Genomic DNA, 25,413 nt, shown 5'->3' on the forward strand with positions numbered 1-25,413 from the left:
CCAGCTGAACAACCCAGGAATGTTTTTTCTTAGGGACTTGGGAGCCATCCTTTTGAAACATTAGCCTAACTTACAGGGAGCACCTGGCTTCAGGCTGCAACCCTACCTCCTATGGGAATGAGAAATATATTTCTCCTTTGGACAAAGACAAGTAGTGAACCCAAGTGGTCACTCCAATTGCCGGGTGAACTTAGGATGAGCTCTGACAAGCGGTGCCGTCAGTGCTCTCACTTGACATCCGGGTCTCGAGGGTCGCACCTGCCTGGCTACATAAAGGGTTGAATTTCGTGGGGTCTTCGAACCACACAGCGGACTGCCTGCGAGGGGCCTCACGTTCTGGTTTAAGGCCGTTCCACACCGGCTGCTTCCTCCTTCCCGCCCCCCAACTCCGCGGAGAGACTTGTCGGGCTGGTGGGACACACTGTTCCTTATCCTTCCCAACAGTGGGAAGCGGCGTGGCTGGAAGGAGCTTTGGGAGAATTTGGACCACCTGACCAGTAAGAACGAGCCCCGCCCCCATCTCCGCAGCGGCACCAGGGGCCCCGCCCCGCCACGTAGTCCGTGCCTGCGGCCGGCACAGCTACTGCCAGTCCCTTCCGCGCAGCCGTGGTGCCGCCGCTCTCGTGATGGGCGGGCGCCCAGTCCCGACCCGCCCACTCCCTAAACGCCCCACACACCGCATCCACACGCCCCGCCCCCCGCGGAGCGGAGCATCCCGGGCCTGGAGCTTCCCTGGGCCTGGAGCACCCCGCGCTGGGCTCTGCGTGGGCGACGATGAGGGTCTGGAGCTCGGAGCATGTGTTCGGGTGAGCCGGCTGCGGCCGCAGTGAGTCCAGACTGGCCTGGGCCTGGGCCGTGTCCTCCGGGAGGGCGGGCTCTGTCCCTCGTTGGGCCGCGCTGCGGGCAGTGACCTGCAAGGGCCCGGGGTCGGGGGACCGCGTCTTCGCCTCCGCCGGCCTGGCCTCACCACGCGCGGGGCTGTCACAAGGGGCGGGGGCGGGACCCGCCGAGTGGCTGATCACGGCCTCCAGAGGGAGCCGGCGTGGGCATGTGGGGGCTTTGGCCCTGAATGCACTGTGGGCACTGGAAAGCCTCCAGCTGATTAAAAGTGCCCTCGTGACCTAGGCGGTATCTTTTCTTGTCATTTCATCTGTGACACTCTGAGCTCATTCTTTCATAGTTTTTAAAGGAACTAAGATTTTTAAATTCCTTGATCTCACTTAGAACAGCATTTCGTTTTTTAATTTAAAAAATACTGCATGAAATAGAATTGTCATCCTTTGAACTTTTCATGTAAAATTATAATGAAAATTTATCAGTGGGTTAAAAACCTCCGAAATTATTTTAATGAAATCTTTAGACTTGATGGGATCCAATTTTAGTGTTGATTTTTGTACAGCCTGCAACCTGCAGAAAAATCTCATCTGGGGTTCCATTCCCAGACTTACTCCAGAGATTTTCTCAGTTCTCCCAAAGATGGGACATGCCGGGCACCATCTGGATACAGAGGGGACAGGTTAAGTTCCTGCAGATGGTGAATGCCCAGGCTGTGCAGCTCAGGCCAGGACTGCCCTACAAATTCAGGAAATGTTGGTCGACAAGCAGAAGTGAATTGTCAGCTGTGAAAAGTCACTATTGATAATATTCACCCATTTAAATCATACAATTCAACGACTTTTAGTAAATTTACATAGTTGTACAACATCTCCATAGTCCAGTTGTAGAACATTTCCTCATCCTACAAAGACCCTTCATGCCCGTCTGCAGTCACTGTCCACTCCTCGCCCCAGCCAGATCAGTATCTGCTTCCTGTTTCTATGGATTTGCCTTTTCTGGACATTTCACATAAATGCAATCATACACCAAACCGTCTTCTGTGTCTGGCTGCTTTCAGTTAGCATGATTGTTGAGGTTCATCCGTGTGGTAGTGTGCATCCTTGCTTCAACCCTCACTTCATTCATTTTGTGTCCCTGGCACATAGTAGGTGCTCAGTGAGGGACCAAGGAATATCCTGGGGAGCAGATGTCCTTTGAAATGAGGGCGACTGTCCACCAGAGAAATTCCCGTCAACCCCTGAGCTCCTGTGGACTGGGCACAGATCTCCTCCCATTGATTTTTAAAAGCCGAGCGCCATGATGAGAATTGACAAATGTGGAAGACCGCTGGGGGGAGGTCACGCAGCTGCCAGGGCGGGTGACATGATGCTGTGTGGCAGCATCACATCTGCAGGACGGTACAGATTTGGAAGCCTGGCTTTCTAGCTGAGCTTACCATGGAGTTTTCCCCTTGCTTAGTCCCTTGAAATCCCTGATTTTTTTCCTCTGAGGATTACACACCTTTTTCTTTCTATACTTGTTTTCTTTTTATATGTTTGTTGAATATTTGATTGGAAATAATAAATTTACTCTTGAAAGGCCAAAAATAATCAGGCACAAAGACTTAAAAAAAGTTTTTTATTGCAATACAGTTGATTTACAATGTTGTATTAGTCCCCCCCACCCCCTGCCGCACGACAGACATGTGGGATCTTAGTTCCCTGACCAGGGCTCAAACTGCTCCCCTGCTGTAGAAGCATGGAGTCTCAACCACTGGACCACCAGGGAAGTCCAACAATGTTGTATTTGTTTTAGGTGTACTGCAAAGTGATTCAGATTATATATACACACACACACACACACACACACACACACTTTTTTAGATTCTTTTCCATTATAGGTTATTACAAGATACTGAGTATAGTTCCCTGTGCTATACACAGGTCCTTGTTGGTTATGTATTTTATATATATATATATTTTATTTTATATATATGTGTATATTTTAATTCCCAACTCCTAATTTAATTCCCTCCCTTCCCCCTTTGGTAATCGTAAGTTTGTTTTCTATGTCTGTGAGTCTGTTTCTGTTTTGTAAGTTCATTTGTGTCATTTTTTTAAGATTCCACATATAAGCAATATCATATGATATTTGTCTTTGCTTGACTTTTACTTCACTTGGTATGATAATCTCCAGGTCCATCCATGTTGCTGCAAATGACATTACTTCATTCTTTTTTATAGCTGAATATTATTCCATCCTGTATGTATACCACATCTTCTTTATCCGTTCATCTTTAGATGGACATTCAGGTTGCTTCCATATCTTGGCTATTGTAAATAGTGCTGCAGTGAACGTTGGGGTGCATGTATCTTTTAGAATTATAATTTTCTCTGGATATATGCCCAGGAATGGTATTGCAGGATCATATGGCTACTCTATTTTTAGTTTTTTGAGGAACGTCCCTACTGTTTTCCATAGTGGCTGCACCAATTTACATTTGCACAAACAGTGTAAGAGGGTTCCCTTTTCTCCACACCCTCTCCAGCATTTGTTATTTGTAGACTTTTTAATGATGGTCTCTCTGACTGGTGTGAGGTGGTACCTCATTGTAGTTTTTTTTTTTTTTCTCATTGTAGTTTTGATTTACATTTCTCTAAGGATTAGCAATGTTGACCATCTTTTCATGTGCCTATTGGCCATCTGTGTGTCTTCTTTGGAGAAATGTCTATTTAGGTCTTCTGCTCATTTTTGGATTGGGTTTTTTGTTGTTGTTGTTGTTACTGAGCTGTATGAGCTGTTTGTATATTTTGGAAATTAATCAGTTGCATCCTTTGCAAAATTTTCTCCCATTCCCTAGGTTGTCTTTTTGTTTCATTTTGTTTCCTTTGCTGGGGCACGAAAACTTTTGAGTCAAGTTTTCCTCCATTGTTCACACACCGAAGAAACCCTGGGCACTGGAGATCAGACAGAGCTGAGAGCAGTATAAACTCCCACAGAAATGGAGAACCCTTTGGTTTAAAGTAGATTAAATAGTAGTGGAAAATATAGGACCGAAATAGAAACATATAGAAAGGGGCACTTAAAAATTAACAGGCTGGTAAATGCAGGTTTATAAATCCCATCCTTACAGCATTGACTGAGGTTTCAGGTGGGCTATAACAAAATCTTTAATAACAGCCAGTATGAGTAGATTCCCAGCAGTCAAGGCTGTACACTACTTGGATTCCAGCAGCTCCCAGGAGAGGTCTCTAGTAGGCAGTGTCCCTCTCAGGGAAGTAAGGAGGAGAGGCTGCCCTAAAGCAGGCTTGCTCTGTGGCCAGGAGGAGGGAACCCCGTCCCTTTTTAAATAAGAGAAATGGAATGTTACAGGTAGGAGGTGAAGTGCCCACTGTCCCCTCCTAGTGCTGTTCCCTCCTCTCTCTCACAGGCGGTCATGATTGTGAACCTGGTGGGTAGCCTCCCAAAGGTATATGTTCCATAAACAAAATGTAGTATTTGTTTTTTTAAAATAGAAATCACTGGCACCATCTTGTACAGATCTTTTCAGTTTCTCTTTCTTCTCAACAATGTGTTCCTGAGATCTGTGCGTGTGCGTGTGTGTGTGTATCTATTTGAGATCTGTGTGTATACATGTACACATACACATTTGTATCTCAGCTGTATAGTATTCCAATATTCCATTTATTCCATAAAGAATATGTCACCATTTTTTCTTTCTCTTATTGAAGGGACATTGTTTCCCCCTTATTACAAATCATGTTGTGGTGACCACTCCTGTGTATATTTCTGGGTCAGTTAATCAAGGGCATTTACTTAGGCCAGAAATCCTCAAACTCATCAGCAGTAGGACCTCTTTACACTCTTAGAAAATATTGGGGACCCAAACAGTGTTTGTTTATGTGGGTTAAATCTACTAATATTTACCATATTAGAAATTAAAACTGATAAATTTTAAGATATTTATTAATTTATTAAAATTAACAGTAATAAACCCATTACATTAACATAAATAACATTTCTTAAATTTAAAAAACCTGTAGTTTCCAAAACCCCTCAAAGTAGTAAGAGTGGCACTGTTTTGTTTATTTTTTCCCAATTTCTATAATGTCGGGCTGCATAGACACTGTTTTTTTTTGTTTTTTTTTGTTTTTTTTTTTTTGCCGTACGCAGGCCTCTCACTGTTGTGGCCTCTCCCGTTGCGGAGGACACTGTTTTTTATTGTCAACAGATTTTATTTTTTTTAATTTTTTATTTTATTAAAAAATAATTTAATTAATTAATTTATTTTTTGGCTGTGTTGGGTCTTCGTTGCGGCACGCGGAATCTTCCTTGCAGCATGTGGGATCTTTCATTGCAGCACCCAAGCTTCTCTCTAGTGGCACATGGGCTCCAGAGCGTGTGGGCTTTGTAGGTGCGTCACGTGAGCTCTAGTTGAGGCACACAGGCTCAGTAATTGTGGTGCGCAGGCTTAGTTGCCCCGTGGCACGTGGGATCTTAGTTCTCCGACCAGGGATCAAACCCGTGTCCCCTGCATTGGAAGGCAGATTCTTTACCACTGGACTACCAGGGAGGTCCCTGCATGGACACTAACTTGATGGTCCTGTCGGCTTCTGCATTCAGTGTTTGCAGTCTGTTGTTTTGGTTGAAGTAAATGATTAAAATCCAGCCTCACACTATATGTGAGTAAAACCTAGTTGGCAAAGGTATTTCAAAAGTCTTTAAAAATAGTCGTAGCTGTTCTTTGCTATTGCAACGAAACAAGCAGTAATTTCTCAAATTAATTGCAGTGTAAAATCTGACACCACGAGGACCAGAGTAATGGCCCGTCTCGTACTTTGAATGAGTCCTTCTCCCATGTGATCTGTGACGTCTCGCACTGGTCACTTGGCTGTGTGGGTCACCGGGTACAGTGTGGGGCAAGCAGCAGGCCCATGGTAGTGATACAAGTTTTCTAAAATTCCAGTTTTCACTTAGAAGCTCAAGTTTTATCTTTGACAGCAAATGCCATCAGGTGTTTTCCTCCGAGTGACAGGCTCCCTTCATTAATCTTTGAGAAAATGCCTGTCCGACACCCACGTCTGAGTGACCACAGTTTGTGGTCAGTAGTTTCAAGGAGAAGTGGTGGCTGGGGAAGCACAGTAGCTGAGCTGCCACCCCTGTGGCCACCAGTGCTTCCCGACCAGCAAGGCCTCCCGCATCCTTTCTGTGCCCTCACTCAGAACCAGGGATCCAGGTGTAGTAAAATAAGTCCTTTTACTTTCTCATCAGGGATGGGCCCTGAGTGCACAGCTCAGCAGTGACCACCATGCAGCCTTGACCCGGCCGTCACTCCTGGGGAGAGGCTGGCAGTCTGTGGTCTGACTCGGGCTCCTGCAGCTTTGGCTGATGTCGTGCAGCCAGAAGGGCAGGCCCTCCCAGCAGCACCCAGGCTCCTGGAGAGGCCAGAGAGCCCAGCTTTGCGGGCCTTGCTCCAAGAACCACTGGGCTGGCCCGGGATCTCTTGGGGTCTGAGCACTTTTCCTTCATCCTTTTTTTTTTAAAACATATATTTATTTTATTTCATTTCATTTCCATTCCATTCCATTTTATTTTATTTTTTTATTTCATCACGCTGGGTCTTAGTTGTGGCAGGTGGGCTTTCTTTTTTTTAAATGAATTTATTTATTTATGGTTGTGTTGGGTCTTCATTGCTGCACGCGGGCTTTCTCTAGTTGCGGCACGTGGGGGCTACTCTTTGTTGCAGTGCGTGGGCTTTTCATTGCGGTGCCTTCTGTTGTTGCAGAGCACGGGCTCTAGGTGCATGGGCTTCAGTAGTTGTGGCATGCGAGCTCAGTAGTTGTGGCTCACAGGCTCTAGAGCACAGGCCCAGTAGTTGTGGCTCATGAGCTTAGTTGCTCCGTGGCATGTGGGATCTTCCCAGACCAGGGCTTGAACCTGTGTCCCCTGCATTGGCAGATGGATTCTTAACCACTGCACCACCAGGGAATTCCCCACACGGGCTTTCTTAGTTGCAGCTCACGGGCTCCTCAGCTGTGCCCCGCAGGCCCCTTAATTGTGGCATGTGAACTCCCAGCCGCAGCATGTGGGATCCAGTTCCCTGACCACGGATAGAACCTGGGCCCCCTGCATTGGGAGAGCAGGGTCCTCACCACTGTGCCACCAGGGAAGTCCCTCCAATTTTTTTTTTTGGACTCATTATTATGCACATTATGCAAGAGTGGAGACTGGAATAATGAGTGCAGTGCCCTTCTGCAGGCTAACAGTTCCTCTCACAGATGTCTGGTCTCATGCGCCCCCATTCCCTGCTCCTTCCCCTGGGTTGTTGTAGGCAGGTCCCAGGCACCCTGTGTCCTCACCCTATTCTGCCTAAAGTAATGATTTTTATGGGAACTACTCTGGGGAACTTGACTTACAAAGCTCACAGCTTATTTCACTGGGCAGCCCCCATCCCCCGCCTCTGCTCTCATGAGTATCTGGATTCTCCCTCCTTCCGCAGAGTTGTCGACTGTGCCCCTGACAGTTCTTTTACTGATAAGAAAGGCTCCCTGTCCACTGCAGAGTGATCAGGACCAGCTTCATCTCTGCTTCTTTGGAGCTGGTGGACATGTTAGTGCGGTGACACGATTCCATGGCTTGAAAAAGCATTCCTTTGTTAAAGAGCGGGGCTTCTGGACCTGACAGTGCAGAGGCCGTGGGTGTGACAGAAAGACTGTGGAGTAGGGGCTGGGAGACCCAGCTCTAGTCTGCGTCTCATTGCTAGCTTTTTGACCTGGGATGAGCGTTTTATGAGGATAAAGTAAATTCATGGTCAATAAGTTATATTTAAAAAGGACATCAAAGATGAAACAAAAACCTTCAATATATTCATAATCTTTGCTGTTTAATTTAGTAATTCCATTCTAGAAATTTATCCTAAGGAAAAAGACATATATTGAAAGGCTGGTGTGAACCAGTTTTCCCTGCTGCCTTCATTGTACAGTGAAGGTTGGACGCGATCAAAATAATCTGCCAGAGGAGATTGGTTCAAGGTGGCAGAGTAGAAGGATGTGTGCTCACTCCTTCTTGTGAGAGCACCGGAATCACAACTAACTGCTGAACAGTCATCCACAGGAAGACACTGGAACTCACCAAAAAAGATACCCCATATCAAAAGACAAAGGAGAAGCCACAATGAGACAGTAGGAGGGGCTCAATCACAATAAAACCAAATCCCATAACTGCTGGGTGGGTGACTCACAAACTGGAGAGCACTTATACCACAGAAGTCCACCCACTGGAGTGAAGGTTCTGAGCCCCACATCAGGTTTCCCAGCCTAGGGGTCCAGCAAAGGGAGGAGGAATTCCTAGAGAATCAGACCTTGAAGGCTAGTGGGATTTGATTGCAGGACTTTGACAGGACTGGGGGAAACAGAGACTCCACTCTTGGAGGGCACACACAAAGTAGTGTGTGCATCAGGACCCAGGGGAAGGAGCAGTGACCCCATAGGAGTCTGAACCAGACCTACCTGCTAGTGTTGGAGGGTCTCCTGCAGAGGAGGGGGTAGCTGTGTCTCACTGCAGGGACAAGGACACTGGCAGCAGAAGTTCTGGGAAGTACTCCTTGGTGTGAGCCCTCCCGGAGTCCACCATTAGCCCCACCAAAGAGCAGGGCAGGCTCCCGTGTTGGGTTGCCTCAGGCCAAACAACCAACAGGGAGGGAAGCCAGCCCCACCCATCAGCAGTCAAGCAGATTAAAGTTTTACTGAGCTCTGCCCACCAGAGCAACAGTCAGCTCTACCCACCACCAGTCCCTCCCATCAGGAAACTGGCACAGACCTCTTAGATAGCCTCATCCACCAGAGGGCAGACAGCAGAAACAAGAAGAACTACAGTCCTGCAACCTGCAGAACAAAAACCACATTCACAGAAAGATAGACAAGATGAAAAGGCAGAGGGCTATGTACCAGATGAAGGAACAAGATAAAACCCCAGAAAAACAACTAAATGAAGTGGAGATAGGCAGCCTTCCAGAAAAAGAATTCAGAATAATGATAGTGAAGATGATTCAGGACCTCGGAAAAAGAATGGAGGCAAAGATGGAGAAGATGCAAGAAATGTTTAACAAAGACCTAGAAGAATTAAAGAACAAACAAACAGAGATGAATACAATAACTGTATACAGATATACAGATACAATAACTGAAATGAAAAATACACTAGAGGGAATCAATAGCAGAATAACTGAGGCAGAAGACCGGATAAGTGACCTGGAAGATAGAATGGTGGAATTCACTGCTGCGGAACAGAATAAAGAAAAAAGAATGAAAGAAATGAAGACAGCCTAAGAGACCTCTGGACAACATTAAATGCAACAACATTCGCATTATAGGGGTCCCAGAAGGAGAAGAGAGAGAGAAAGGACTCAAGAAAATATTTGAAGAGATTATAGTCAAAAACTTCGCTAACATGGGAAAGGAAATAGCCACCCAAGTCCAGGAAGTGCAGGGAGTCCCAGGCAGGATAAACCTAAGGAGAAACACACCGAGACACATAGTAATCTAATTGACAAGAATTAAAGACAAAGGGCTTCCCTGGTGGCGCAGTGGTTGAGAGTCCGCCTGCCGATGCAGGGGACACAGGTTCGTGCCCCAGTCCAGGAAGATCCCACATGCCGTGGAGTGGCTGGGCCCGTGAGCCATGGCCACTGAGCCTGCACGTCCGGAGCCTGTGCTCCGCAACTGGAGAGGCCACAACAGTGAGAGGCCCGTGTACCGCAAAAAAAAAAAAAAAAAAGGCAAAGAAAAATTATTGAAAGCAACAAGGGAAAAGCGACAAATAACATACAAGGAAACTCCCATAAGGTTAACAGCTGATTTCTCAGCAAAAACTCTACAAGCCAAAGGGGAGTGGCATGATATATTTAAAGTGATGAAAGGGAAGAACCTACAACCAAGATTACTCTGCCCAGCAAGGATCTCATTCAGATTCGATGGAGAAATCAAAAGCTTTACACACAAGCAAAAGCTAAGAGAATTCAGCACCACCAAACCAGCTCTACAACACATGCTAAAGGAACTTCTCTAAGTGGGAAACACAAGAGAAGAAAAGGACCTACAAAAACAAACCCATAACAATTAAGAAAATGGTAGTAATAACATGCATATTGAAAATTACCTTAAACGTGAATGGATTAAATGCTCCAACCAAAAGACACAGGCTTGCTGAATGGATACAAAAACAAGACCCGTATATGTGCTGTCTACAAGAGACCCACTTCAGACCTAGGGACACAAACAGACTGAAAGTGAGGGGATGGAAAAGATGTTCCAGGCAAATGGAAATCAAAAGAAAGCTGGAGTAGCAATACTCATATCAGATAAAATAGACTTTAAAATAATGTTACAAGAGACAAGGAAGGACACTACATAATGATCAAGGGATCAATCCAAGAAGAAAATATACAATATACAATTATAAATGTATATGCATCCAACATAGGAGCACCTGGATACATATGGCAACTGCTAACAGCTATAAAAGAGGAAATCGACAGTAACACAATAATAGTGAGGGACTTTAACACCTCACTTACACCATTTGACAGATCATCCAAAATGAAAATAAATAAGGGAACAGAAGCTTTAAATGATACAATAGACCAGATAGATTTAATTGATATTTATAGGACATTCCATCCAAAAACAGCAGATTACACTTTCTTCTCAAGTGCACATGGAACATTCTCCAGGATAGATCACATCTTGGGTCACAAATCAAGCCTCGGTAAATTTAAGAAAATTGAAATCATATCAAGCATCTTTTCTGACCACAACGCTATGAGATTAGAAATCAATTACAGGGAAAAAAACGTAAAAAACATGGAGACTAAACAATACGTTACTAAATAACCAAGAGATCATTTAAGAAATCAAAGAGGAAATCAGAAAATACCCAGAGACGAATGACAGTGAAAACACGATGATCCAAAACCTATGGGATGCAGCAAAAGCAGTTCTAAGAGGGAAGTTTATAGCAATACAAGCCTACCTCAAGAAACAAAAATCTCAAACAATCTAACCTTACACCTAAAGGAACTAGAGAAAGAAGAACAGGCAAAACCCAAAGTTAGTAGAAGGAAAGAAATCATAAAGATCAGAGCAGAAATAAATGAAAAAAACCCAAAGAAAACAGTAGCAAAGATCAATAAAACTAAAAGCTGGTTCTTTGAGAAGATAAACAAAATTGATAGACCATTAGCCAGACTCATCAAGAAAAAGAGGGAGAGGACTCAAATCAATAAAATTAGAAATGAAAAAGAAGTTACACCAGACACTGCAGAAATACAAAGCATCCTAAGAGACTACTACAAGTAGCTCTATGCCAATAAAATGGACAACGTGGAAGAAATGGACAAATTCTTAGAAAGGTATTACCTTCCAAGAATGAAGCAGGAAGAAATAGAAAATATGAACAGACCAATCACAAGTAATGAAATTGAAACTGTGATTAAAAATCTTCCAACAAACAAAAGTCTGGGACCAGATGGCTTCACAGATGAATTCTGTCAAACATTTAGAGAAGAGCTAACACCCATCCTTCTCAAACTCTTCCAAAAAATTGCAGAGGAAGGAACACTCCCAAACTCATTCTATGAGGCCACCATCACCCTGATACCAAAACCAGACAAAATACTACAAAAATAGAAAATTACAGACCAATATCACTGATGGACATAGACACAAAAAAGCTCAACAAAATACTAGCAAACAATCCAACAACACATTAAAAGGATCATACCCCATGATCAAGTGGGATTTATCCCTGGGATGCAAGGATTCTTCAATATATGCAAATCAATCAATGTGATACACCATATTAGCAAATTGAAGAATAAAAACTATATGATCATCTCAATAGATGCAGAAAAAGCATTTGACAAAATTCAACACCCATTTATGATAAAATCTCTCCAGAAAGTGGGCATAGAGGGAACCTACCTCAACATAATCAAGGCCATATACGACAAACCCACAGCAAATATCATTCTCAATGGTGAAAAACTGAAATTATTTCCTCTAAGATCAGGAACAAGACAAGGATGTCCACCTTCGCCGCTGTTATTCAACATAGTTTTGCATGTTTTAGCCACAGCAATCAGAGAAGGAAAAGAAGAAAAAGGAATCCAAATCGGAAAAGAAGTAAAATTGTCACTGTTTGCAGATGACATGATACTATACGTAGAGAATCCCAAAGATGCCACCAGAAAAGTACTAGAGCTAATCAATGAATTTGGTAATGTAGCAGGATACAAAATTAATGCATAGAAATCTCTTGAATTCCTATACACTAATGATGAAAAATCTGAAAGAGAAATTAAGGAAACCCTCCCACTTACCATTGCAACAAAAAGAATAAAGTACCTAGGAATAAACCTACCTGGGAGACAAAGGACCTGTGTGCAGAAAACTAGAAGACACTGATGAGAAAAATTAAAGATAATACAAACAGATGGAGAGATATACCATGTTCTTGCATTGGAAGAATCAGTATTGTGAAAATGCCTATACTACCCAAAGCAATCTACAGATTCAGTGCAATCCCTATCAAATTACCAATGGAGTTTTTTACAGAACTAGAACCAAAAGTCTTAAAATTTGTATGGAGACACAAAAGACCCCGAATAGCCATAACAGTCTTGAGGGAAAAAGACAGAGCTGGAGGAATCAGACTCCGTGACTTCAGACTATACTACAAAGCTACAGTAATCAAGACAATATGGTACTGGCACAAAAACAGAAATATAGATCAATGGAACAAGATAGAAAGCCCAGAGATAATATCCACGCACCTATAGTCAAGTAATCTATGACAAAGTAGGCAAGGGTATACAATGGAGAAAAGACAGGCTCTTCAATAAGTGATGCTGGGAAAACTGGACAGGTACAGGTAAAAGAATGAAATTAGAACACTCCCTAACACCATACACAAAAGTAAACTCAAAGTGGATTAGAAACCTAAATGTAAGACCAGACTCTATAAAACTCTTAGAGGAAAACATAGGAAGAACACTCTTTGACATAAATGACAGCAAGATCTTTTTTGACCCACCTCCTAGAGTAATGGAAATAAAAGCAAAAATAAACAAATTGGACCTAATGAAACTTAAAAGCTTTTGCAAAGCAAAGGAAACTACAAACAAGACGAAAAGACAACCTTCAGAATGGGAGAAAATATTTGCAAACGAATCAACGGACAAAGGATTAATCTCCAAAATATATAAACAGCTCATGCAGCTCAATATTAATAAAACAAACAATCCAATAAGAAAATGGGCAGAAGACCTAAATAGACATTTCTCCAAAGAAGATGTACAAATGGCCAAGAAGCACGTGAAAAGCTGCTCAACATCATTAATTATTAGAGAAATGCAAATCTAAACTACAATGAGGTATCTCACCTCACACCAGTTAGAATGGGCATCATCAGAAAATCTACAAACAACTAATGCTGAAGAGGGTGTGGAGAAAAGGGAACCCTCTTGCACTGTTGGTGGGAATGTAAATTGATACAGCCACTATGCAGAACAGTATGGAGGTTCCTTCAAAAACTAAAAATAGAATTAGCATATGACCCAGCAATCACACTACTGGGTATATAGCCAGAGAAAACCATATTTCAAAAAGACAAATGCACTCCAGTGTTCATTGCAGCACTATTTACAACAGCCGGGTCATAGAAGCAACCTAAATGCCCAGCAAGAGACGAATGGATAAAGAAGATGTGGTACATATGTACAATGGAATATTACTCAGCCATAAAAGGGAACGAAATTGGGTCATTTGTAGAGACGTGGATGAATCTACAGACTGTCATGCAGAGTGAAGTAAGTCAGAAAGAGAAAAATCTCGTATATTAATGCATATATGTGGAACCTAGAAAAATGGTACAGATGAACCAGTTTGCAGGGCAGAAAGAGAGACACGGATGTAGAGAACAAATGTATGGACACCAAGGGGGGAAAGTGGCGGGGGGGGTGGTGGTGTGATGAATTGGGAGATTGGGATTAACATATATACACTAATATGTATAAAATGGATGACTAATAAGAACCTGCTGTATAAAAAAATAAATAAAATTCAAAAAATATACTAAAAAAAAGAAATGTAAGGTTTCCAGGATTAAATGATGATGAAAGTAATACAAATAAAAACTAGATTAAAAACATAATAATCTGCCAGAGGGGTCTGGTTACACCACTGTCCACAGGGTGGCCTGTTGTGCAGTTACTTAGAGTCGTACTTCTGAAAATAGCCTCATAATGCAGGAAAATGTTCGTCTGTTACATATAAAAAGCAGTAATCAGTGCATGTAAGGAGCATGATCCCAGTTTAATTTCTGAGCGTGTGGACGTCTGTGCATGCATGCGTGTCTCTAGGTCTTGGGTCTGGGCTGTCTGTACATGCCGCTCAAACCTCTGTGGGTACGTATGGGGAAACAACGGTGTTGTTGAGACGCACTCACCTCTGTGGGGATGCACCTGGGCGCGCATCCTGAAGGAAAAACCAGGACAGCAGCGCCTGGGGGAGGTCCACCCTGAGTACCCCGGACTCTGAGCCCTTGGATGCCTTTAGGGCTGCCGGCCTCAACAGGCACAGAGCTCTGGGGAGCAGGGGCAGCTGTGTGGTCTCTGATGGCAGGAAACAAACAGGGACACCGGTGTCCACCCCTCACTCCAGGGCTCAGGGCCAGAGGGGAGGGGTGGCGTCTACAGGACGCCTGCACAGACTTGTCTCCAGATAGTGAAATTGTGGATTTTTATTTTCCTCATCCTGTGTTATTTTTCAAAATTTCAAATACAATTTTTAATAATCAGAAAACATATGTAGCCATTTCAAGTCACATACTGCTTAGAAGCTGGAACAAAGTAGTTGCTTCAGGACCTCATAGCTGGGCAGCAGCTGTGGGTGATCCGTGTTGGGCAGGTGTGCTGCTTTGGCCTGTGGTGGGCTGCAGGGGTGAGGCGGGCAGTCAGCAAAAGGGCCCCCACAGTTACTGCGACCAGGTGGAGGCAGGAATGAGCCCTGGCCCCCCGGCCTTGCAGCCCACAGAGCAGCACGGGAGGTGGTGACAGACAGGGAAAAGGGACATTGTCTCTTGCCCAGAAGCCCCAGACCAAAGGGTTCTGCCTCTTTAGGCTCTGCAGGGCTGGGGAAGGAGGGGGCCCTTAGCCAAGCTGGGATGGCCAGGCCTGAGTCTGGTCTGTGCCCCCCGCCCGCCCCCTGGTTGCCCGGGGGATCAGCGATCCAGGATCTGGGTCCAGAGCCCAACTCCTCAGGTGTATTTGTTGGAACAAAGCTTGAAGAACAGGGTTGACCTGACTTTGGACCCACTGTCTGCTCACGCTGTTGGTTGCGTTTTCCTCCAGCCACCCGTGGGACACAGTCATCAAGGCTGCCATGAGGAAGTACCCGAATCCCATGAACCCCAGTGTTGTGGGCGTCGACGTGCTGGAGCGCAGTGTGGACAGCCGGGGCCGGCTTCACAGCCACCGCCTCCTCAGCACCGAGTGGGGGCTGCCCAGCCTCGTGAGAGCGGTGAGCCCTCAGTGGAGCCCGGCTGCACCCGCACAGCTGTCTACATCCGCCAGCCCAGCTGGCACCCATATGCAGGGAATGACAACCTTCCCATTTGGGATTTCTGGGAAGCCCCAGAGATGGTTTGTTTCTCTGTGAATTGAGTTAATCGTCCACCTGAGTGTTCAACACATCCCCTGACCCACCTGCAGTGGGGACACTGCCCACAGGACCCCCAAAACCCCATGACCCCCGGTCCCCCACCCCTTCCCCACACCCAGTCCCCCCACCCCAGCCTCATCATCCTGCTTGGTGTGGCCTGAACCCCAGAGTTGGCTCCACACAGCGGGGCCCGGGGGGTGGGGGTCAGGGTCGGTCCACAGCTGACTCACCAGCCGGACCTTGTCCTCAACCTTGACCTCAGCACCCCAGTTCCTGCCCTGCTTTCTCCTCTGTCTAAGCACTGGTCCCTATGTCCCTGATTCGTGTGTCCGTCCCACCTGCTGGACAGAGGCACCTGGAGGAGCTAGAGGTGCTGCTGCAGCCACACCTGCATCCCTGGTTGAAGAGATGGGTAGCGGATAGGAAATGGCGGTCGCTGTTCTAGGATATAAGGTGGAGTTTCTAACACGTCACTGTGCTGGTTTTGCTTTGTTTTTCAGATTTTGGGAACCAGTAGGACTTTGACATACATCAGAGAACATTCTGTTGTGGATCCAGTGGGAAAGAAAATGGAGCTCTGTTCCACCAATGTAAGCAATGGCCACGATGGTGCGTAATGTCTTCATTTAATTTTTTTTCCAGCCCGCCTTTGGTCTAAGTGATCTTTTATTTTTAATAGAAAGGCTGACTTTATTTAGCAGTATCTTACTTGTCTTTTATTCCAGTATAAAAATGTATAGAAGAACACACATAATGATGTGAACACACCTTTGTAACCAGTGGGCAGGCCAGGGGACAGACTGGCAGTCCCAGGGCCCCCGTGCGCCTCCCCAGTGCCTCCCTGCCCCCCCAGCCTCCATCCTGCCCGCCAATAGCACACTCGGCTCTTCGCAGCCACTGAAACAGCCACTTTTCTCCTGGCCTCCTCTCTCACGTCTCACAATGAAGAACCATTGATATTGGCCTCATGCACATTCAAAGAGCATGTTGGGGAAAACGGGTGGCCTGGGAGCATGGTTTATGTCAGGCCCCTTACCCTGTGGGTCGTGTCACTGTGTGCGGAGGCTCCTTGGTTTACCGCCTGGACCTCTGCCCGGGACCCCCTTTCCTCAGCCCAGGCAGCCCTTCCGCAAAGTCACAGGGAGCCGGGTGGGTGTGTCCACATCAGCCATTACTGACAGTTTATGTATTGTTCTCTCTTCTCCTTCACTTGGAAAATTACTCTTCCTCCTTCAAGAAGGCTTAGTTGTCGGTAAAGAGGGACGGTTCTTGCTGTTGTAGGAGGTCTAGTGGAAAGGAAGGGCTTTGGGCGGGACAGCCGCATGCCTGCGTCCTGGTTATCACGGAATCAGTGTATGGCTGCGGGTGTCAGTGATCAACCTGTTCTGAGCCTCACTTTCCTTGTCTAAAAAAGAGCAAACCTCACCGTATTGTCCTGAGGATTAATGAAAGAAAATGAGGTTTATTAAATACAGAGCCTGGCATAAAAATATTGCACATACAATGATGACAGCTAATGAGCCCGGCTCAGGTTTGGGTGGGGTGTGGAGGGAGGGCGGTGACTGTCCCCAGGAGCGGCCAGGAGTGGTGTCCCTGGGCTGTACTTTGGCCGTGCCTCCTGGGCCTTGGCGGGCCTTGGCGCTTCTTCTGCTCTGGCTCCAGTAAGTGCAGATTCAGGGATGGGAGGAGTGGGGGCAGATAGTCTGGGAAGAAATGCAAGAAAAATAGAACCTACAGCCATTGTTTCCTGTTTTAAGATCACACTCACAAACTGGGTGTCGGTGAGCGAGAGGCTGGTGTACACACCCCACCCGGAGGACCCAGGAAGGTAAGCAGACATTGAACTCCAAGGCTGGGGCGGGGCGGGGGCTCCCCCCACCCGCCGGCTTTTCAGACCCTTCACTTCTCGCTCTCCTGCAGGACCGTGCTCACCCAAGAAGCCGTCATCACCGTGAAGGGGATCAGCCTCGGCAGCTATCTGGAGAGTTTGATGGCCAACACGATATCGTCCAACGCAAAGAAGGTACCATCTCTAGCTGTTCGGGGTCCCGATGAGCGGGGGTCCTACTGACTGCGGGCAGGTGGGGACGGCTCCAGGCCTGGGGGAACACAGGCCAGCAAGGCAGCCACCCCTTTCAGGAGCCAAACCATCTGGGCTCAGTTAACAAGACACACCCCACACCTCCAGGACAGGTATTGGCGTGGGCAGGCAGGACACTCGGGATTTTCAGCAGTTTCATATTTAATCGGCATTGAGTGGCTCTGGCTGAGCTTCTCCGTGTGCAGGGTTTCCCTTTGCCTCTCGCTCTGGTGGGATTTGGGAGCGAGCCTTGTGGAGGGAGTGGGGGAGGGATGACCAGGAGGCTGTCAGCCCTGGCCTCTCCAGCGGGGTTGGCAGGAAGAGCTTGGGTGTTTGGGAGGCACATCCCAGGCAGTGCTGGGTGCCAGAGCAGGGCCTGGCTGTTTGCCCAGCTCCCCTTGCCATCCTCCTCCTGCCGCCACCCCGACTCTCCCCTCTCCCCTTCTCTCTCTCGTTCTTTTTGGTCAGAAGAGATTCTTCATTCTGGGACCAGTGGGATGGCACCTAAGCCGTTCTTCCCTTCCTACCACGCTCAGGTCACGGCTTGGCCAAGAGCCATTTATTCTTGCGTTTAGGCTCATTGGTCTAGTCACTAATACAGAGCCAGTCTGCCCTATTTTTAGAAAAATCCAGATTTGAGGAAGGTCGGCAGTAGCTCAGCTCAGTTCAAGGAAGTTGGGGAGGCCCCCTGCCCAGAGCAGCACGCATCACGTCCACTCTGCGAGCCCTGGGGACGGAACCTGACCGACTCACTCTGTGTGTCTGGGGTCTGGCTTAGGGCAGCCCTGAGTGTTTGCTGAAGAATATTTTGGGAGGAAGGCAGCACTGGGTGAGACCATTCACCTCAGCCCTTTATGAGAAAAGTCAGGGGAAACTCAGTGAGGCCAGATCAAGGTCTTTTATTTCACTTTATTTGGGGGTTGCTGTTTTGGAGGCCTGTGGAGAATCACGGCTGCCCCAGCTGTGGTTGCCATCCGACAGCATCCCAGACACGTTTGGGGGATGCCGGGGCAGCCAGTGGCCTGAAGATGGAGGAGAAGCCAGAGGGGGAACCGGAGGGGGAGATGGAGGTGGAGAGGCGGGTGGCCCCGCACGCAGTTCAGGAGCTAGAAGTTAGGGGTGACTCACGGAGGAGGCTGAGGGGCCATGCTCCCATCACTGCCCTCAGTAGGTAACGGCACTCATGAAGGTTGCGGACTCAGCATAGCTCAAGCTGGTGCGGCAATTTCAGGCAGAACAGGTGCCACCTTATTTCTGGGGCTGAGAAGCTGCCTGCAGAACGTCTTGGCTGCATTTGCTGCAGAGCTGCGGGGCTGTCCCTGTGCATTTATGTGACCTGCATAGCCTGCTGTCTGCAGTGAGACAGGCAGGACTTCTGACACCACGTTGAAATCTTTCTGTGTTGCTCCAGGGGTGGGCTGCTATTGAGTGGATAATTGAAAATGCTGAACGCGCCCTGAGCTAACGAGGCCTGCAGCGCCCCTTGTGCTGAGCGGCGGTAACTACAGGATTCTTGAACCTGGGGAGGATCTGGTGCCCGCTCACCGTGTGCATGGCCTGCGTGCTGGGAGGGGGTCTGCAAGACACAGCTGCATGGGGGTCTCCAGCCGTGTAGTGAAGAACCTAACTGGGTTCATCCTCCTCTGAATGCACCAACTCGTTTTGTGGCAGGATTTATGTTCAGGTTTGTTACCTCGTCTCTGAGGGCAGTTCAGCTTCTCCTTCAAGCTGTTCTCAGCACATGGTCATGTGTCCTGGGACTGGTGTGTCCTCAGCAGGAAGGCTCTCACGAGCAGGTCCAGACAGTGTGAAGGGATGATCTTATGGGGGCAGTTTTCATTGGGGGCAAGACTAGAATACCTACCCACGTTCCTGTGAAGGTGCCCCAGGCCTGGGCGTCAGTGCTGTGGTGAGAAGGCAGCCCTCCTCCCCTCATGCTGCCAGCTGTGCATCCTCACTGGCCAGTAGCTTTTTGTGGCCGAAGCCATCTGCAGCATTTCCATGAGCTTCACAAACACTCCTTGGTTTCCTAGGCCAAGTGGCTGGGGTGTCAGAGCGGATTTGACACTCGTGTGGTCAGCAGTCGTCTCTGTACTTCTGCTTCCCTCTGTTCAGGGAATCCTTACTCCTTACTCCTTGAACCTCCTCTCACTCTTGGCTTTCCGAGCTGTGCTGCTCTGGGCCCTGCTTCCCACCGTCGGTCGGTCAGTCGGTCAGTCTGTCTGTAGCATGTATGCACACTCAGCGCCTCTGTCAACAGACGTGAGCCCCGTGGCTCAGGCTCCTTTAAGAACTTCCTGCTGATTTTGTTTAAGCCAGTGATGCTTAAGTTTGCCAGGACCTTTACCTTGAACTCAGGATCACGACCTTCTTCCTTGGATGAACCACTAGGGTGACCTCATGCAGACAGCCTGCCCACCTTGTGGGCGTCCTGCTTGTGCATGTGCATGTGTGTGTTTGATGGTGTGTGTGGAGTGTGTGTGGTGTGTATGTGATGCTGTCACTTTGAGTTGTGGACTCTGTCACATTCTGTTTCCTCATAAACTAGAGCTAAACTGCCTCAATTTTTAATCAGATGCCTCACCAAAAAAACCATCAAAAAGCAGGAAAAGGAAGAGAAGAAGGAAGAAGCAAGTCTGGAGTGCGGTCCTGGCTGGGTTGGGATAGGCGGGAGCTGCTGGGCCACAGCCTCCGCCAGCCTTGTCGGTCATGATCACACAGGGCAGGAGGCCCAGCTGGTGGTGGCGCCCGTGGAGCGAGGCCCGGGGAGCAGACCTGCTGGGAGGAGGCCGGGCCGCCGCTCTGCCCACTCCATGCTGAGCCATGCACCTGCTCTGCCACCCGCGTCGGGTTTGCTCAGACGGCTGTGGGGCCTTATCTGTCCTTCCTCAGCTCCAGCTCTCCTGCCAACTCTCGGGGTCTCACTAAAGAGCTTGTCTCTTTTCAGAGGACACCCCATTTCCCTCACTCGCCCTTGATCCACAGTCCCACTGCCGGTCTCTTCACACACATCTGGCCACCAGTTGTCACCTCAGAGGCAGTTGACGTGTGTCCGTGTCTTACCCCTGTCACGGATCTGCACACGCTAGAGTCGGGGCAACACAGGGACAGTTAGGATTGGTGGGGATAGCCGCATGCTCTGCCCTTGGGCTGCAACTAGACTGTCCCGCCATCCGGGGCCCCCGGCCGGACCGCAGCCTGTACTGCTCCTCACCACGCAGGCACCCACAGCCACTGTCAGGAGGTCGCAGCAAAAGGGCTGTGATTTCAAGCTCTCAGCTCTCCTGTTAGCATCAAGGTACCTCCCACTGGGAGTTCTAATTTTCTCATTTTCAAAAGTAAAATGTAGTATCTCTTTTAGTGTGTTTCAAATTATAAAAACTTTAGAGAAGCTCTCCGTAAAGGATGGGTAGAACTATATTCTACTGTGGTTTTTTTAGGTACTGCTTTTTCTTTGATAATAGTACTTCCAATCCAAAATGAAATGAAATTCATTTTTATTTTTATGAGAATATTTTATGCACATAGCGTAAGGTGAAATAGAGTTAAAAGTTTTATGACAAAAACAATCCCTCTTACCTCTTCTGCAAAGCACTCTTCTACCCTTCTGAGGGGACTGTTCACTCTTTTGATAGTTTTGGCATTTACTGTTAGATTTCTAAATTAATAAGCATATTCTGCTATTTCTTGATTCAACAATTTTAGACTTTATCTGCTGACTTCCTGCCATGGTAGATGGTTATTTTCTCTCTTAAATCTTCTTCCCCTCTCCCATTTCTCCAATGTAGCTATATTGTAACTTATTGTTAAAAGCACATTGGTTCCATAATTAAAACATACATAACTATGTATAACATAGTAACCTAACCTAACCTAACCTAACATACATAACCAAGTGAAAAAGTGTACTGTAATTACATTTTCTTTCTTTTTAAAAAAATATATTTATTTATTTATTTTGGCTGCGCCGGGTCTTATTTGTGGCATGTGGGATCTTCACTGCGGCATGCAGGATCTTTAGTTGTGGCATGAGGACTTCTTAGTTGCGGCATGTGGGATCCAGTTCCCTGACCAGGGATTGAACCTGGGCCCCCTGCATCGGGAGCACGGACTCTTACCCACTGGACCACCAGGGAAGTTCCTACATTTTCTTTCTTACGTAGCTTTTTTCTCCTTGAAGGTAGTAACTGTCTTATCCTCTTCATCTGTTTAATCTTATTTTTAGAAGTCTCTGGCTGAGTCCCCCACACTCTTCACCTCTTCACCTGCTCTCTGCAGCACCTTGTGACATCCTTTTCCAAGGTCAGACCCTGTAGGTAGCACACCCCTTTCTCATTTCTCTGGTGCTGTACTTCCTGGAGGCCAGTCTTGCTCTCTCTGACCAGCAGCTGTGTGGCTGTCATCCCTCCTGGCCATTTCCTCGGCCTGTCTCCCCTCCTGGAGCCCTTGTCTCCTGGCCTCCCTGCCTTCCTCTCTCTGTTTCTTACCACAGGATGGGGAAGGACACGCCATAGTAGCTTCCAAGATTTGGCACATCTGAAAATGTGCCTTCTGTTCCCACTCTTCACTCAAAGCTTGGTTGGACATACAGCTGTAGATAAAAATACTTTCAGAATTTGGAAGGCACTGCTCCATCGTTTTCCACTCCAATTCCTGAGCCTCTGTATGTGGCTTTTTTTTTCTCTCTGAAAGCTTTCAGGATCTCTTTGTCTCTGATGTGAAATTTCATACAGCTAAGCCTTGCTTGAAGTGATCTTTTTTAAAGCTCTCTGTGCTGCACTATGTGTGTTAAATTCCTGGTTTTGATGCTGCACTACAATTACGTAAAACGTTACTGAGGGACGTTGGCTGTTCCTGTACTACCTTTGCAGCTTCCAGTAAGTCTACATTAATTTCAAAATTAAAGGTTAAAAAAATACATAAATAGTGACTTCATGGAAAATGGTAGAGGTGGGTGCTCCCACTTCTGAAACAAATCAATGAACAGTCCTCCCATTGAAACAGTCAATAAACTGGCAAGAAAAAATATGACAGAATCAACTTTTGTAGAACTCTGGATTCTAGTCAAATACCTAAACCAACAAGTGGGGCGCAGAATGAATCTTGATTAACCCACCCTGCAGATTTTGGACTTCGCAGCCTCCAAAAGTAGAGCAGCCAATTCCTTAAAATAAATCCCTGTGTGTATGTGTGTGTGTGTGTGTATGTGTATACACACACACACACACACACACACACTCTATTGGTTCTGTTTCTCTGGAGAACCCTGACTAATACACTATTGAAGCTAAAACTGGTATCAATTCAAACTAGATTTTTATGAATTTAAGATGAAATTATAATTACCAGAATACACAGTAAGAAAATAACTAAAAACTATATAAAAAATAAAACAAAGGGGGAATCAAAATGTTATACTAGAAGAAAATCAAACATAATAGGAAGCAGTGAAGAAAGAATTCAGGAACAAAAGTTGTGAAATTTATAGAAAACAAATAGCAAAATGTAAGAAGTTAGTACATCTTTAACATTTACTTTAAAGGTAACTGGATTAAGTTTACCAATTAAAAGACAGAGATTGGCAGAATGGATGAAAAAACATGATCCTACTATATATCCTGCCTATAAAAGACTCACTTTAAAGCCAAAGAGATAAATAGGTTAAATGTGAAAGGATGGAAAAAGATATTCCATGAAAATGGTAACTAAAAGAGAGCTGAGCTGGGTGGCCACACTAATATCAGAAAAAATGGACTTTAAGGCAAAAATTGTTACAAAAGGCAAAGAAAGATATATATATACCACACTACAGAACCCCCAAATATATATAGCAAACATTAGCAGAAGAGAGAAATAGACAATTCTATGATAGAGACTTCAATAGTCCACTTTCAATAATGGATAGAATGTCCATTATTGGATAGACAGAAGATCAGTAAATAAATGGAGGATTTGAAGTACACTGTAAACCAACTTGACCTAACATATAGAACACTTCACTCAATAACAGCAGAATACACATTCTTCTCAAAAGCACATGGAATATTCTCCAGGATAGACCATATGTTAGGCCAAAAACCAAGTGTCAGTAAATTTAAGAAGACTGAAATCATAGAAAGTATCTTTTGTGATCATAATGAAGTTAGAAATCAATAGCATAAGGAAAACTGGAAAATTCACAAATGTGGAATTTAAAAAATGGACATCTAACAACAAGTGAGTCAAAGAAGAAATTATAAGTGAAATCATAAAATGGGATGAATGAAAATGAAAACAACATATTAAAACTTACGCAGTGAGAGCAGTGCTCAGATGGAAATTCATAGTTACAAACACATACGTTAAAAAAAGAGGAAAGCTGTCAAATCATTAACCTGACTTTAAGGACATAGAAAGTGAAGAAGAAGCTAAATCCATGGCTTGCAGAAGGAAAGAAATGATAAAGATTAGAGAGGAGATGAAATAGAAACTAGGAAAATATAGAATTATTGAAACCAAAAGTTGTTTTGAGAAGATTAACAAAATTGACAAACCTTTAGTTAGACTGACCAAGAACAAAAGAGGATTCAAAATAAAAAATCAGAATTGAAAGTGGGGGCATTACTACAGACCTTACAGAAGTAAAAGGGTATAAGAAAATACAGGCATACCTCATTTTATTGCATTTCACTTTACTGCACTTTGCAGATACTGCATTTTATTTTTACAAATTGAAGGTTTATGGCACCTCTGCCTCAAGCAAGTCTGTTGGCACCATTTTTCCAATAGCATTTGCTCACATCATGTCTCTGTGTCATGGTTTGGTAATTCTTGAAATATTTCAAACTTTTTCATTATATTTGTTACGGGGATCTGTTATCAGTGATCTTTGATGTCACTACTACAACATGCTGAAGGCTCAGATAATTAGCATTTTTTAGCAATAAAGTATTTTTAAATTAAAGTATGTATATATATTTTTAGATATAATGGTATTGCATACTTAATATACTACAGTATAGTATAAAATTAACTTTATATACACTGGGAAACCAAAAATTTCTTATGACTCGCTTTATTGTGATATTCGCTTTATTTTCATGATCTGGAATTGAACCTGCCATATCTCCAAGTTATGCCTGTACTATGAACGATTATACCAGAACAAATGAGATAACCTAAGTGAGATGGACAAATTTCTAGAAACACACAACTTACCAAAACTGATTCAGGAAGAAACAGAAAATCTCAACAGGCCTGTAACACGTAGAGATTGAATCAGTAATTAAAAGCCTCCCAACAAAGAAAAGTCCAAACATTAAAGAAGAATTAACAATCCTTCACAAACTTTTCCAAAAAAACAGAGGAGGGAATACATCCTAACATTCTGAGAGACTGGTATTAGCCTGATACTAAAATTAGGCAAAGACACCCCCAGAAAATAAAACTACATACTGATATCCTTTAAGAATATTGATGCAAAAATCCTTAACAAAATACTTGTAAGCTGAGTAGGAAATAGAGAATAGGAAAATAATAGAATTATTAAACCAGAGTTGTCTTGTTGAAAAGATTAACAAAATTGACAAACCTTCCAACTTTTCCACTAGTTTTTGTCTTGGCAAACTGTATTCTAGATTTCTAAATCTTTCCTGTTCATTATGGCATCCTGTCCTTGCTTCCCTCCTGTCTATAGAGATGAGTGTGAAGGGAGCTTTCCTCTGTGTCTGTCTGTGTTGGGGGCTTTACTCTGACACAGCGCGAAGCATTGCCCTCTACACTGGGTGACTCTTTTTTGCAGTGAACCTCTTGTTCCATGAC

General features: G+C 45.4%; 1 protein-coding gene across 40 annotated transcripts in view; it reads left to right on the plus strand.

The window, feature by feature from the left end:
- The window catches only part of PRELID3A (PRELI domain containing 3A), a 179,468-nt gene that overhangs the window by 25,631 nt on the left and 128,424 nt on the right, over nt 1-25,413 (plus strand). For 17 of the 40 annotated variants that reach the window (XR_009544320.1, XM_060170271.1, XM_060170274.1 and 14 more), the window contains exons 1-5: nt 681-806; nt 15,224-15,392; nt 16,034-16,123; nt 17,291-17,361; nt 17,454-17,556. Coding sequence is in view for 36 of the 40 variants with exons in the window: in XM_060170271.1 (XP_060026254.1) it covers nt 775-806; nt 15,224-15,392; nt 16,034-16,123; nt 17,291-17,361; nt 17,454-17,556 (465 nt within the window). In the remaining 4 variants the exon portion in view is untranslated. Of the gene's footprint in view, nt 1-680; nt 807-15,223; nt 15,393-16,033; nt 16,143-17,290; nt 17,362-17,453; nt 17,557-19,024; nt 20,089-20,188; nt 21,405-25,413 lie in introns of those variants that run through there. The other 23 variants (XR_009544319.1, XR_009544321.1, XM_060170238.1 and 20 more) reach the window with 7 other exon arrangements.

Source organism: Lagenorhynchus albirostris, chromosome 14, assembly GCF_949774975.1.
Source record: "Lagenorhynchus albirostris chromosome 14, mLagAlb1.1, whole genome shotgun sequence".
In the NCBI taxonomy this organism is placed as follows: Eukaryota; Metazoa; Chordata; class Mammalia; order Artiodactyla; family Delphinidae; genus Lagenorhynchus; species Lagenorhynchus albirostris.